General features: G+C 54.4%; 1 protein-coding gene across 1 annotated transcript; it reads right to left on the minus strand.

Moving 5' to 3' along the window:
- Positions 1-11313: 11313 nt before the first annotated feature.
- Positions 11314-12902, minus strand: ACTL9 (actin like 9). Its single transcript, XM_075903182.1, has 2 exons — positions 11518-12902; positions 11314-11428 (listed from the first exon to the last, which is right to left on the minus strand). The coding sequence occupies exon 1, from the start codon at positions 12783-12785 to the stop codon at positions 11529-11531; it is 1257 nt and encodes a 418-aa protein (XP_075759297.1). The 5' UTR covers positions 12786-12902; the 3' UTR covers positions 11314-11428; positions 11518-11528.
- Positions 12903-14967: the final 2065 nt, after the last annotated feature.

The raw sequence follows: 14967 nt of genomic DNA on the forward strand, positions 1-14967 counted from the left end.
GTACCCTGAGCCACAGGGAGGAGAGAGGGAGGCGAGTACCCTGAGCCACAGCGAGAAGAGTACCCTGAGCCACAGGGAGGAGAGACGGAGGCGAGTACCCTGAGCCACAAGGAGGCGAGTACCCTGAGCCACAGGGAGGAGAGACGGAGGCGAGTACCTTGAGCCGCAGGGAGGAGAGAGGGAGGCGAGTACCCTGAGCCACAGGGAGGAGAGAGGGAGGCGAGTACCCAGAGCCACAGGGAGGAGAGATGGAGGCGAGTACCCTGAGCCACAGAGAGGAGAGACGGAGGCGAGTACCCTGAGCCACAGGGAGGAGAGAGGGAGGCGAGTACCCTGAGCCACAGCGAGAAGAGTACCCTGAGTCACAGGAAGGAGAGATGGAGGCGAGTACCCTGAGCCACAAGGAGGCGAGTACCCTGAGCCACAGGGAGGCAAGTACCTTGAGCCGCAGGGAGGAGAGAGGGAGGCGAGTACCCTGAGCCACAGGGAGGAGAGAGGGAGGCGAGTACCCTGAGCCACAGGGAGGAGAGAGGGAGGCGAGTACCCAGAGCCACAGGGAGGAGAGATGGAGGCGAGTACCCTGAGCCACAGAGAGAAGAGACGGAGGCGAGTACCCTGAGCCACAGGGAGGAGAGAGGGAGGCGAGTACCCTGAGCCACAGCGAGAAGAGTACCCTGAGTCACAGGAAGGAGAGATGGAGGCGAGTACCCTGAGCCACAGGGAGGTGAGTACCCTGAGCCACAGGGAGGAGAGACGGAGGCGAGTACCCTGAGCCACAAGGAGGCGAGTACCCTGAGCCACAGGGAGGCAAGTACCTTGAGCCACAGGGAGGAGAGAGGGAGGCGAGTACCCTGAGCCACAGGGAGGAGAGACAGAGGCGAGTACCCTGAGCCACAGGGAGGAGAGACGGAGGCGAGAACCCTGAGCCACAGGGAGGAGAGAGGGAGGCGAGTACCCTGAGCCACAGGGAGGCGAGACGGAGGCGAGTACCCTGAGCCACAGGGAGGAGAGACGGAGGCGAGAACCCTGAGCCAGAGGGAGGAGAGAGGGAGGCGAGTACCCTGAGCCACAGGGAGGCGAGACGGAGGCGAGTACTCTGAGCCAGAGGGAGGAGAGAGGGAGGCGAGTACCCAGAGCCACAGGGAGGAGAGAGGGAGGCGAGTACCCAGAGCCACAGGGAGGCGAGACGGAGGCGAGTACCCTGAGCCACAGGGAGGAGAGAGGGAGGCGAGTACCCAGAGCCACAGGGAGGAGAGAGGGAGGCGAGTACCCTGAGCCACAGGGAGGCGAGAGGGAGGCGAGTACCCAGAGCCACAGGGAGGAGAGACGGAGGCGAGTACCCTGAGCCACAGGGAGGAGAGACGGAGGTAGCCAGCTATGCAATGAGACTAGGAAAGAGCTGCCCAAACTAGGCACCCTTGCAGTGAGTGGAAACACACGAGCATAGAAGCTTCTGACAGTGCAGGAAGGTTTTTTCCATCGCTCACGTTTCCCAAGTACTGGTACTCAGAAAAAAAATACTGGTGCCTAAAAAAAATTATCGCGCGCGATCCTATTCATTTGTGCAATGGGGAGCAGCACTCCGCACTGCCGAGTGCAGCGGTGCGCCCTCTTGGGAGACAGCCTACTGCTGTGGTGAATCTGCCAGGCATGCTCCCAGGTAGCGGGGCTAAATCCAGCAGGCACTAGGACCCAGGGAGAAGGCCGGGCGCTGTGTGCACCGACGCAGAACGTACAGTGCCAGGATTGAGGCCAGGAGGGGGGCGCAGAACAACCTGCCGCACAGGTAGGTCCAGTGACACAATTTATTTGCATATTCATCCTTTACTTAATGAATATGCAAATATGCAAATAAATGTAACCAGTCTTCCAAAAGCTTGTGAATGGGTTTACTGGTCCCCAGTATCAAAAAGATTGGGAACCCCTGCTCTAGATGCTGTCCCTCCTGAGCAGCAGTAGCTAGGTTGACCGACACATTCTTCCATTGATTTAACAGAGGGTTGGTCGGCATAGCAACAGCATGGAGGGGTGGGAATTTGTCCCCAAGCATTACACCTGGTGTCAACCAACATTTTAAGTGCAGATCCGGCAGAGCCAACCAGGAATGAATTATGGGAGCACATTGAAGAGCTGCATGAATTATCAGCCCCTTCCGCCTGCATTGTCCACCTACGCTGAGCGTCTACACAGCACTCGGGTTGGGAAGTCACCTCAGTGATGAGGCCAACAGCCCTGGGTGCAGGACACCTGAGTTTTACACCCAGCTCTGCTCCAATCTGTGGAGCTACCTTGGCGAATTGGCTACGTTCCCTCTTTGTTGCCTGTCTATCTTATTCTAGGCAAGGGCTACAGCTTACCAAGGCCACGTCTACACAGAGAGCAGCCCCTCTTAATCGGAAGTGAAAGCATCCACACGGGGGGTTGTTCTGGTTTAACCAAACTGGTTTAATTAAATTTGTGTGTAGACAAATCCTAGGTATACGGACAGCACCCAACACATTTCTAGCTCTCTAGAAATAACAATGCTCCTTAAGAGGCAAAGCTTTAAAAGAAAGGGCAGGGGTAGCAAACAGCCAGGGGGAAGGGGCATTTTTCAGCAGCTCAGTTGCTGGCGGTGGTGGCTGCTTTCTACTCGGGATGGCAGTATGAGGGAGCAAGGGGAGAAACGGAGCCCTCTTCATACAGCCAATGCAATCCTATTCCACTGTGAAATTAAAACTACAGCTTTTTTTTTCTGTTTCAGAGATGAGTAAGAAGCAACATGCTCTTATCATCATTTGACTTCTTCTCAGGAATAGGGCTCACTTTGCGCTTTTAGAGAAAGGGGAAGATCAATGCTTGCTTTAACCGACCAAAAAATTGTAAATAGCTACTGCATTGGTAAGAGAGAGTGAGAGTGAGTGAGTGAGAGGGTGGGGGTGGTGTGTGTGTGTGTGTGTGTGTGTGAGTGTGAGTGTGAGTGTGAGTGTGTGTGTGTGTGTGAGTGTGAGTGTGAGTGTGAGTGTGAGTGTGTGTGTGTGTGTGTGAACACACTGCTGCCCTCTGTGGGAAAGAAGCAGAACTTTGTAGCCATGACTTTTAAGCTCTAGACCAGTGTTTCTCAACTTTTATGTTTTTTAACAAAGAACCCCTTTTTCACAAAAAGTACCCCCAGTACCTACAGTTTTCAGACACAATTTTTTTCTACCAGTGCAACACATTTGTTTAAACAACTTAATCATACCTGGGAGGGTGATGAAATTTTTGGGTGTAAAAAGTACAAAATTAATAAAGCGCTGTAAAACTTAAAACAAAAATTCAGTTTTCTCCACATTTCAGTTGTGTTGATATACTCTGGAGTACCCCTAAGGGTACCTGTGCCACTGGTTGAGAAACACTGCTCTAGCAACAATTAATTCAGTGGGTTGTACCATGTGCATTAAAAACATTCTATTATTTTTTTCACAGAAAGAAAAAATGGCTTTCGACAGAATGAGAATTTTGATGTCAAATTTTTCAGTGATAGATTCTGGAATGAAAAGAAAGTTTGTTTCACCATGAATTTTTTGGGGTCTATTTTTAAGGGTCCCCCATTCTGTTTCCAACAGAAAAATGTGTAAGGAGGAGAGTTTAAATGGGTGAGAAGTGGGGGCAGAGGGACCTGCAAAAATCACACACAAAGTATTCAAAATGAAACAATATTTTTTCAGTTAAATTTGAAAAAAGTCATAATTTAAAAACCCGCTGACATTTCAAATGAGACCACAAGCTTTCTTTTTCTTATCCATGAAAATATAGTGTATAATATTGACCTGCTCCATCTCCTAGCTAATTGTGACTTCCTTTCATCTCAAACAACAGAAACCTGTATTATTGTAGCACGAAGCTCTAAATTTTATCCCTGCGATTCCTGTGACATTCTGAATAACCAGTGTACAATGTACCATCAGCCCCAAGAAGTCCTAGGTTGTTCCCAAATGATTAGCTACACACGCAACATAACCACAGGAAAAATCTTATGTGCTTTAACTTTAACTTATTTTACTGTGTTGGGGAGAATTTAGTGACCCACGAAAATGAAGGGTAAAGAGAATTGGCTGGTCCCCGTGAGACGTTCCATTCATGTGCCTCCATCTGGCCTCCCGAAAGACGGGGAAACCAACGGCAGATCAAAAGAACTGAACCTGACTGAGTCTCATGCTTTTTAGGACAAACAAGATGCCGGTGGCCCAATGTGGTTTGTGATTGCAAGGGGCTGGCACTAGTGAATCGGTCCTTCTGCAGCTAGTGCACAATCTCAGTGTTATCACAAAGCCGTAAGGTCTTTGCACTGATGCTTCCACCCCATCGGTACCCACCAGTCTTCCTGTCAGGAAGCGTTGGCGGAACTGTGAACGAGAAGTTATACAACCAACTTCCACATCTGAAAGGTGCCGGCGTTTCTCTCCACTTACACAAGTGCAGGCCTTCCAGCTCTTTGACTTCGGCTTCGTCTGAAGGGAGCTCCAAGCTGCCGGGAGCGTCTCTTCCCGGACCCCCTTATTTTAAACACTTTTGGAGAAAAAGTTGTCTCCTGGGCATAGCACTGGTGAATCTCCTATCTATCAGGACACTGCTGCCCTCCAGTGGCTACAAAGAGTGCCAACCAGATTCTTCTAGGGGTTTAAATAGTAGCAACCCCCATGAGCATGGATGGAGGGAGGCTTCAAGCCAGGGTCAGCCTAAAGGTTTTTAGTGCCCTAGGCGAGCTACGACTTTGCCCCCAGCCTGCACATTCCATCCAGAGAAAAATGAGATGTTCAGGGTGTATTTTTACCTTTATTTATTTGGCCATCAAAATGAACAACATGAAAATAAAAATAATAATAAAATAAAAATAAATACTCCGATTATTACTCCAGCTACTTACCTGGTCTGGTGGCAGGTGAGATGACGGAGCCCCATTGCCAGCTAGCCACTCCACTGGTGGTGTGGCTGCCTCCAGTGGCCACTCTACAGTAAAGCTGTCCCCTGCGCTCACTGCGCCCCTCCTGTCTGACCCCTCCCTTTCCACGTGATGGAGAACAGCCCCATTCCTGGCACATCCCATTTTCTTGGCACGCCCAAGCCCGGACCTTGCTTTAAGACAGGACAAAAGGAGGCCACCTACCAAATGTGATGGTCCTAGCTCGTACCATTTAGCACGAGTTCTTGAACATACGGACTCATAGACAGACAGACACAAAAATATTTCTTGTGGATAGTTCTCAGAAATCATCTGTTCCACGCGCAGAGCAAAAAGTAAACAGAACGTTAGGAATCGATAAGGAAGGGCTGGCGGATAAGTCAGATAACATTTAACGCCTCTGTATAAATCTTTGGAGTGGACTAGAAGATGTAACGAGCTTTGCTCAGGTCAATGGATTTTTGGGGTTTTGGAAAATAAATGACAAATGCTCATGCTTCACTTAACACGTTGCTGGGGGGCAGGGTCTGGAGAAGAGGGGTTCAGTATTCAGAGAGGACACCCCCAGCCCTCTGTCACTGCAGCAGCTTGGGCCAAGTGAGAAGTGCCTCTCCATGGCTGCTGCAGTTCCAGCAGGCCCAGCCAGAGGACGGGTGCGTGTCCTCCAACCGGGACAGACTCAGGTTCATCTGCCCCTGCGCTCCCCAGCCAGAGTGAGGGATGCAGCAAACTGGGCCCTTTCCCCTGGCTCCCTGGTGAAGGGGAGCAGCCAGCAATGCTCCTGTATGAATTAGAGGGAGAGGTGAGTTGCAGGCCCTGCACCGACTTCCCTAAAGGGTGCCTGGGGGTCGGAGGTTCAAGGCTGGGGCAGTCCTGGATGGAGAGGGGCGCCCCCCAGCCAGCCTCTTTCACCCACATGGGGAGTCTGTCTCTTTTCTGTGTGGTTGTCTGAGCAGCAATCCCATTCCAGGCACGTCCCCTTGTCCTGACACGGCCAAACCCTGACCTTGCTTTCAGTTACTGCCTGCCGAATGTGGTGGTCCTGGCGCTTACCGTTCGGGTAACTCTCGCATAGACCAGACCGTCACGTTGTGATCATCCAGTCTCATCTCCTGGGGAGCCCGGGCCCAGGGGATGGCCTTGAATTAATTCCTGTTTGAGCTAGGCACAGACATTGTGATCACAGGGCCCTCCGCTGACAAAGGGCCAATGCTGGAGCCGTTACCCCTTTTCCTCACTTCTTATGTAACTGCCCCTTTCCGTGGTCATCAGCGCCCAGGTCCCGACAGCCCCCTAGCTGAGCAATGAGGCGGTAGCCCCCGGGGAGGGAGTTGGTGGGGGCTCAGTGTTTCCTAGGGGGTCGATTTCCCCATCGCCGCTGGGAGGAACTGAGCCATGTAGGTCATGACTAAGGTACCTCAGGACTGCAGGGGTCCTGGAAGCTCCTCTCCGAGCCCTGGGCGGCCGAGGGGTGAGGAGACACATTTAATTGGGGGGGGGGCTCTGGGATCGGTGCGAGGGAGGGACGGAGAGGCTGAGTGGATTCAGGTCTCTCTCTAATCTCAATGCAAACCTCTTGGCAGCCTCCCCGGGGCTGCAGGGCCCTTGGGAAGCGCCCGGGTTTGGTCGCCGCCCATAGCTCTTTGGAGAGCAGAGCTCCCCCTCCCCCTGCCTCCGGCGACTCAGCTTGCCGAGAGCTCCCACGGCGCGCAGCTCGTCCCCGCTATTTTTAGCCTGCCTGTGGCGGGCAGCACAGGAAGTGCCCGCAGCATCTCTCGCGTCAGGCGCTGCGGCGAGGCGGCAGGGCGGAGGGCACCTGAGTCCCAGCCCGGCCCCGGGCAGGAGAAAACTTTCCAAGCTGGGGGCGGGAGGGCAGTGGGGGCGAGGAGCAGGGAACAAGAGGGCTGAATGGGCGGGTAGGGCCAGACCAGGGCTGGTGCCAAAGGCCCCGGTGCGGGGGACGGGCTCTGCTCCCCCAGCTGCTCAGGAGAGATTCCAACGCTGAGGAGCAGCGCGCCCGCAGGTCTGCGTCTCTCCTGGCGGTGCGCAGCCGCCCAGGCCTCCGTGCACAGAGCAAGGGCAGCTGAGGGGACTGCCGGGGGGGGGGTAACGGGGGGGGAGGGAGGGAGGGAGGGCAAAAAGCAACCAGCCCCCCGTGCTGCCTGGACTGCATGGTGTCCCCTTCCTTCCCCCACTGCCCTCAGAGCCAGCCAGAGCACACGGCCTGGGCTCAGAGCACCTTGCCCAGCACGGCAGTGGCGGGTCCAAGGGGCCCGTCCTCCATCTGCTGTTCCCAGGGCTTTGCCCATCCCGTTGGCAGCCCTGCCGGTGACAAACTCCATTCTGCCCAGAGCAGAGGCCGCATTGGTTGTGTTGAAATCCCCCGGAGCCTGCCTGCCTGCCCTCCTGGGGCACCCCCGTGACTCAGTCTTGCTGGGGCAGGCCCTCCGCCCCCCTCCAGCACTGGCCGGAGCCGGGGCCACAGCCCTACGCAGACACGGAGCGCAGCGCAGCCTCAGGGCCCAGGCGCTCAGCCCCAAGGGGATCCGACTGACTCTGCGTAAAGCTTACACGGGGTGAGCTCGTGCTGGTCTCCCACTTTCATACCCGCGGAGAGAGGCGCCCCAAGGAACAATTCTTTACATTTCTAATCAACAAACACCCTCTCTTATAGCAGAGCCAGAGGAGCCCAGCCGAAATCAGTGCCCTCTTTGGCTAGGTAAGAGACAGTCCCTGCCCTGAGGTGCTTACAAGCTAAATAGCCCAGACAGGGATACGGGAAAGGGCAGAGGACGGAGTTTTTCCTGAGATCAGTGCCAGAGCCAAAACTGGGGTCCTGCCCTCCTGGCTGCCATGCCGTGCTGTGTCCCCTAATGCTAGGTGCGATGCAGGCATGTCGGGACAGACCGACCCCGCCCCATCTGGAATCAGACCTGAGTGCGCCCCCGCTGCCCGCTGGAATTACACTAGCCAGCAGTGTCTCCTGTGAGCTGGGCACTTTTGCGGCCGCTCAGGAGAGATTCAAACACAACCCAGTTGACTAGCACAGCGCCCACGGCTGCGTGTGTGTTTCCCTTGGAGGTGCACATTCGCACATGCTTTGGCGCACATACAAATATTCCGCACAGAAGTGGAAAAAATTAGAGGGAACGTTGCTAGTCCTAACTTGTTAGGGAGTACGTCCAGATGGGGAAGACATGATGGGAGAAGACGGGACTGGAGCAAATGGTTGTGTCTAAAAGCGAAGGCCTTGCCTTCGGGGTACAGAGGAGGCAGGACAGCAAATGCCATTGCTTTTGAATAACGTGTGCTGATGGGTTTGATGGTAGTTTGGGGTTTTTTTAAATTAATACTCCTTAATATTTTCCACTTTCCTGGCCCACTCCCCTGTCAAATATGAAGCATCACTGTGAGACCTCAAGTAGGCGTCACCTTTCCAGTATAGTATTATGAATTCACACATCCCACGCTGTTCGCCTCTGTCCTAGGCAGCAGAAGGTGCCTGCTGATGGCATCAAAACAAGCTTACAGTAGAGAAAGACTTTCCATCAGGCCATCACAGGGCTTTGACTAACCTCAAACTCTCTCTAGTCTCTCTCCTCTGTCTTTCTTGCTTCTTTCACAGACATGCAAGTCGCGTGTTTCCTCCGGGGCATGTACAGTCAGTCCCCCCACCCCCCTTCCCCCCCGCAGCGAGGCTGTGTGATAAATATCTTTTATTGGCAGGATTGCAGGTGCATCTCACACAGACTTTGTTCTACAGATCAACCCCAATGGAGATCATGTGTTCTGTGTGTGCTGCCCCTATTACTGAGGGAGTGGGTAGCACGCCCAATTGGATTCCAGGAAACTTGGGTTCTATTTCTGGCGTCATGGCTCTGGGCCTCAGTTTCCCCATCTGTAAAATGATTGTCCTGCCCTCCGTTGTAATGCAGATCTACCATAGAAAAGTGCCATTTAAGCGTTAGGGACTGATATGATTGTGCAGGGGGAGGGGAGGCATTTGGAGAGGTAATTCCCATTCCCGTGTGAGCAGAGATTTCCAAGGACTCTGTCTCCCAAGGAGCAGAGCTTTAGGACCAAAGGGCGCAGTCCCTTCGACACAGCAATTTGCAGGAGGCAGGTGGCTGGGATTAGTCACAGGAGGGCCACAGCACTTGATATGCCCAGAAGCAATTAGAGCCCAGCATGGCCAAAGCAGGACTGGGGGGTGGTCCCACCCCTGCTCCAAGAGCTACATACAGCGCTGCAGGAAGACATCCCGAGGCTCCGAAGTGCATGGCAGGAACATGCCTTGCGTGTCGCAGGGAATGCCACGGAGCTGGGCGGATGCACCTTGCACCCAGCCCGGCTCACCACCTGACCCTAAAAGCTTTAACATAAAAGCCTTGCAGAGACAACAAGGGGGTGTCGTGGACTGGTCCTCGGCCTCCCATGCAAAGGGCCAGGGTGCTGGACCAGGCCCTGTGCCTCAGTTTCCCTGTCCATGAAATAGTTTTTGAAAGAACCTCCCCTGTAAAACCCTTCTGGCTGTGAAGCGAGCTGTCAGCTACCCTGGACTGTTCCATAGACACCTCCCCCCTTCGCCTTGCTCCCTGGGGAGTCAGGGAGCCCCTCCACCACCTTCCCCAGTGTATGAAGCCCATCCTCTGGCTTTATTTAGCAGACAGAACAAAACGACCTACTGAAAATGACCACAAGGAGGAGCCCTGCTGCAGTGGAGTGGGAGCTTCCTCACCCTAAAAACCTGCAGCCAATTAGCTGTGTGCCGCCCTTCCATCCCAGGGCAAGGGCACGGCTCACCTAACCACTCTGCAGGGTGGCTACCGGCGTGAGGCTGGCCCTCCAATCGTTCCCACGACCCCCGGGGGCTCGGAAAGGACGGACGAGATCGCCCACATTTCCCAGGGAGCCGTGGGAGTCGGCAGCTTTAAAAACGAGGGTTCCTGTGGCACCTTAGAGACTGACCAAAATATATCGAGTCGTGTGCTTGCCTGGGCAAGCCCCACCGCCGCAGGTGAACGGGAGTGAGCCCAGACGGAGCTGCTCCACCGGCCTTTATAGCCCGGCCTGCAGCAGGAGCATGCCCAGGGGGCTGTGGGGGCGGGGCCAGGGAGCCAAAGTTAACCCTTGCAGCTCCAGTGCAGGGTTGTATACCCTGTCACAATGAGACACCTCCAGCCCACTTCATTAGCCTCATGAACATGGGTCCTACCGTTGACAGGCATTTCTTTTGCTGTTAGAGTCATCTCTTGGTTTCTGCTATTTCCTCTCCAGTCCATCCGAGGAAGTGGGTTTTGCCAACGAGAGCTCATGACTCAATATATTTTGGTTAGTCTCTTGGGGCTCTCTCTACACTACCAGGTTATTTCGAAATAAATTATGTTGACGTCATAACTCCCGAAATAACTATTTCAAAACAAGCTTATTCCTCTTCAGCGGCAGGAGTTATTCTGAAATAACGGGCCTGGCCATGTGAACGCGCGCCTTGTTATTTCGAAATACCTCCCCAGTGCAGACACACCCGGAGCTGCCATGGCACTACTCATTATTTTTAGGAAAGACTTGGCAGAGCTGCACAGCTAATGGCTGGACTCTCCTTGCCGGTGGAGACAGACCCAGGGCTGCAAACAGCAGGGCTTTTCAGCTGCCGGCCAGCGAGAGCCGTCTCCAGGTGCTCCCGTGAGTACAGAGGGGGCTGCATTTGTTCCAAGATGAGCATGGGGACAAGGGAGTTGTCCTTGCACAAGAGCTACACGCCCACCTGCTCTCTCTCGCCCGTCGCCTGGGGATTCGATTTCTAGAGAAATAAGAGCTTGTTTCCTCTGGAAAGTTTCAGAGGAAAGAAAAAGTGGCTGGTTTGACTCAGAGAGGCCCAGCGCCTGGGCCCCATGGGTAACCAGTGCCCTTTGCTCACCCAAGAGTGGCAGAGAAGCTTCCTGCGTGATCCTCGCAGCTAACCGCCCCTCCCCACTCATCTGGGTGTTTAGCCTCCCCTAACCCACACCTAACAAGGAGCCAAGCGAGCCCAGAGGGCTGGGATAGGGGACAGGGAAGGTCACGGGAGGAGGGGGGGGAGAAGGCTGGAAACGACTGCCCCCACCAAGTCACAGCATTGAGCGGTGACCCCGTTTCACACCAGCTTAGCAATTTGGGCACCAGTAGCCATGCGGGGGAGGGCCGTGGCCAAGGCTCGCCACTGAGCTGGGACATGGGGACACGTCTTCCCTCGGCTTCCCCCGATTCGCAGAGAGAGAAATGAGTGTCTGTCTGCAGGGGCGCTGACAGCGCCATGGGGTACCTGGGCAAAGGGGCGGGGGGTGGCTCCGTGGTACTAGAAGGGGCAGGGCCTCAGGCAGAAGGGGTGGGGCCAATGCGCACACCTCCTCAGCCATTCAGCCTATATTTGCTACTGGAATTCAATGAGGTACGGGCTCCCTCGCTTGTGAAGGTCCCTCTGGAAATTCCAGCCTGGCCTGTCCTGAGATCCTGGAAGGGATGCCGCTGTATAAGGCAGAAGCATTTATTAATGATAGAACTGCCCGTTGCCCAGCCAGGAGCCACGAGCAAATTACAGTTTGGTGCAAACTCACTTCTCCTGGGCTCAGTAGCACTTCCGATAGACAATGTACGGCCCATGCTCTTTGTACTGCTCCTTTCGAATCCAACAGGACTGGAAGTTCGTCAAGGAAGCCAGGATGGAGCCGCCGGTCCACGCAGCGTACTTCCTCAGCGGGGTGGCGCAAACTCTGAGCTTGGTGTGAGCTGGCATTTTATGAAGGAGCTCACTGGAAAACCTCCTCTCCAGCCCCTCAAAGAGAGAGGAACCTCCACAGAGAAGCACATTTTGGTACATGTCTGTCTGGGCTTCTTTGGGCACTTTATTTAAGCTTCTCTGGGCCATGCTGTGGATGCCGACAGAGGAAAAACCGGGCATGCCGGGGGGGTTGAACAAAATCTCTGGGCAGTGGAATCGCTCTTTCCCTAGGCGGATGATATGCCCATCTGGCAGCTGGAAATCTGTCGTGTAGTCCTCCTTTGGAAGCTTACACTCTCTGTCAAAGTCAGCGGCGACGTAGCAAACCTTGTGCTTGATGTCTTCCACCGTGTGCATCATCCTCTCGTTAAACACGTGCCCAGAGTTCGTGAGAAGCTGCATCAGAAAAGAAGTCAAGTACGATCCGGCAATATCCATCCTCTCGGTGGCGTGAGGCAAGTTGTAGCCATCAAGGACCGGCACCGTATGGGTCACGGCGTAGCCCATGTCTACCACCAAGCCGCTGATTTTTCCGTGGGCATATACTGACAAGACGGAGTGATAAGCAATGTACATGCCAGGCGAGTTGAGAGATTCAAACACCACTTCCACCATCTTCTCTCTGTTGGTGGTAGGGCTGAGGGGTGGGTCCGACATCAGCAGAGCGTGCTCTTCCGGAGGAACCTTGAGGTCATGAGAGAACATGTGTCTCCAGAGGACTTCAGCTGCCTCCCAGTCTATGATGATGCCGTTCCTCACGGGCTCGATGATCTCCACGTTGGGTTGCTGCAGGGCTCTCTCTCCAACGAACGTGTCTGCTCCGGTCCTTCCAGACCTCTCTGAAGGCTGGCCAACCAGGGTGCTGACGACGGACTTGGGTTTCTGCTGTCCAGCAAACCCTGCTTTACAGCTGCCCGTACCCGTTTCGATCACCACGGCCCCTGTCTTCTTCACAGCAGGGTGGTCTCTCGCTGGGGAACTAGACCTCATTCTAGTGGACCTGCCTTCTGCCGCTCCTCTAGGCCTGAGATACTGATCTGAAGTACGCACCCCAGATCTGAGAGAAGGGCTCATTGTCCTTCGGCTGCCTGATTGCGAACTCATTGCGCGCTAACAGTCCCTCAGCTGGCCAAAGACATTCGGACGCAGGCAGAAAGGGGAAGTGGCTTTTAGGGGAAGTAGCCTGGGCCCAGGACAGGTTTGCTCGCTGTTGTCATAGTGAGAACTGTGACATCACTCCAGCTTCTCCAGGGAAGCTGTTTCAACAGGCTACCCTGATCACAATGGGGGTTTGGCTGTGTGCGTGAACATTCCCTGCCCTCCTGTCTCCGGTTTGCCTTCCTTCTCCGCCTTTTGTTCCAGTCCCGCTAGGCCGATCCGAGAAGGAGACGTTTCGGGGTGTCTCTGACCCCGTTCCTACCTACCGCTGTGCCCGTTCCCTTGGTGTTAACTACTGGCTACGGGATACAGCTAGGAATTAAGCCGTCGTTGGGCAAAAGGAGCCAATATAAAGTGGCTGCTTCGTGATCCTTTCCAAGAGCTTGAGCGATACCAGTTGAACGCAGGTAGTGCCACTGAAAATGGGGAAAGGGTTCTTACTGTAACAGCGCGTGGCCAGGCCACAGTAATGGGCGAGGACTGAACCAATGACCGTGGCCATATCAAAAGGGTGCAGAGAAAGGGTCCCAAAACTGTGACACAGGAGCCAGGTCTCCGCAACTTGTGCCAGCTGAGCACACCTGTACGTGTAAGACAGGTGCAGGCTGTCCTCACCCTGCCAGCTGGAGTTGCTTGGGAGTCTAAAGCTCCGAGGGGCACCGAGGGGGTATTCAGAAGTGCTCAGGTGCCTTTGCAAACCAGTCCCTCAGACAATGGATTAGTCCACACGGCCTTTTTAAAGTAACCGACTGGAACTGGATTCCACCCCTGGCCTGCCCGTGACACCGCATAGAGCGCCGGGGCGGGGTAGGAAGCTTCTGAGACATAATCCTTTGCAGAGCAGGCTGGTGTGAGCCCTGAGGTGCCAGACACCCACAGGCGCTGCGGTGCTGATCTCCCCGACCACTAGGTGTCACTATTGCACCGCAAAGAGCGGCGGCTGTCGCAGGACATGACCAGGGTCAAGCAGTCAGCCACACTCGGTTGTTTCTTTTAAAACAGTGTAGTGAGGGCTTGTGAGAGGTACTGGAGCAGCAGCCCCACAGCAGGGCTATTGACGGTAATGACAGCAGCCCCCAGGAGCCAGGCTGAGGTGTGGGCCCGACTGGGCTAGGCGCGGCACAAAATCCTTGTTGAAAGACAGTCGCTGCTGGGGTGAGGTTAGGGTTTAACTCAGCGGCGAGACGCACAGAGGGAGGAGAGGAAACACAAGGCATGACTTGCCCCTGCAGCGCAGTGGCAGGGCAGGAAACAGGCCCCAGGCCAAGGGGCTGGGCCATGCAGGAGTTATGGGGGGAGGAGTTTTTTGCAGAAGGTTTTCTGCAAAGTGCATCCCAGACAGCAGCATCACAAGCTTCTTGTGTGTCCCAGTCCTGGCCGGGAGACCCTGTTGGGGGGTTTATCCCGTCACCTTCCTGCTTCCCTGGGTCTGTCTCACGTGAGCAAAGAACAGCCAGACCCAAAGTCCAGAGATGGTTACTGGGGTTCGCTTCCAGCCAGTGTGAACCCAGTTTCCTTTCCTTTCTCCCCCTTGTTCCCATGGTTTTTTCCATCTTCCTCTTCACCCCCAGTGCAGATAGTAATTATTCAGGCACACCGTAACCAGCCATGCTCCTGAAATTTAACTAACCTCTCCTTGCCTATTGTAACACGAGTATCTAGCCAATTATATCCCACCACTTTCATTGGCGTACATCCCGCAAAAGGAATTCCACAGCAGAACGAACCAGCCAGAAAAACAATAGGGAGGGTGGGGATCCAAATAAAAGAAAGACACGAGGGTTTCATGACCCCAATTATTGAGAAATGGGCCCTTCCCAGACAGAAAGCTATTGACCTACGTTTTCTTTAATCTTCTAGGCTCTTCCCTTTAAAGGGAGGCGATAGATTGCGTGGCCTTTCGCACAGCCCAGAATCGCCTTATTCCAAAGCGGCTGGTTGAGAACCTGTCTGGATGTGACTGTACGTCACCCAGCCGGTGGCTACCCCTTGGGGCCGGTGTGAGGCACGTACAGTCAGTTCCCCTGCGCTTTAGTGTTGGCCCCGCTCCGGGCTCTATTCTCATGGACTGGAGATTTAGACAATTGATTTTATTGCATATTAAAACAATGATGATTAAAAGCTCCAA

Source organism: Pelodiscus sinensis, chromosome 19 (genome assembly GCF_049634645.1).
Source record: "Pelodiscus sinensis isolate JC-2024 chromosome 19, ASM4963464v1, whole genome shotgun sequence".
Lineage (NCBI taxonomy): Eukaryota > Metazoa > Chordata > Testudines > Trionychidae > Pelodiscus > Pelodiscus sinensis.

Coding starts and splice junctions, on each gene's coding strand:
- ACTL9 (XM_075903182.1), bottom strand. CDS start 12,785: ATGAGTTCGCAATCAGGCAGCCGAAGGACAATGAGCCCTTCTCTCAGA.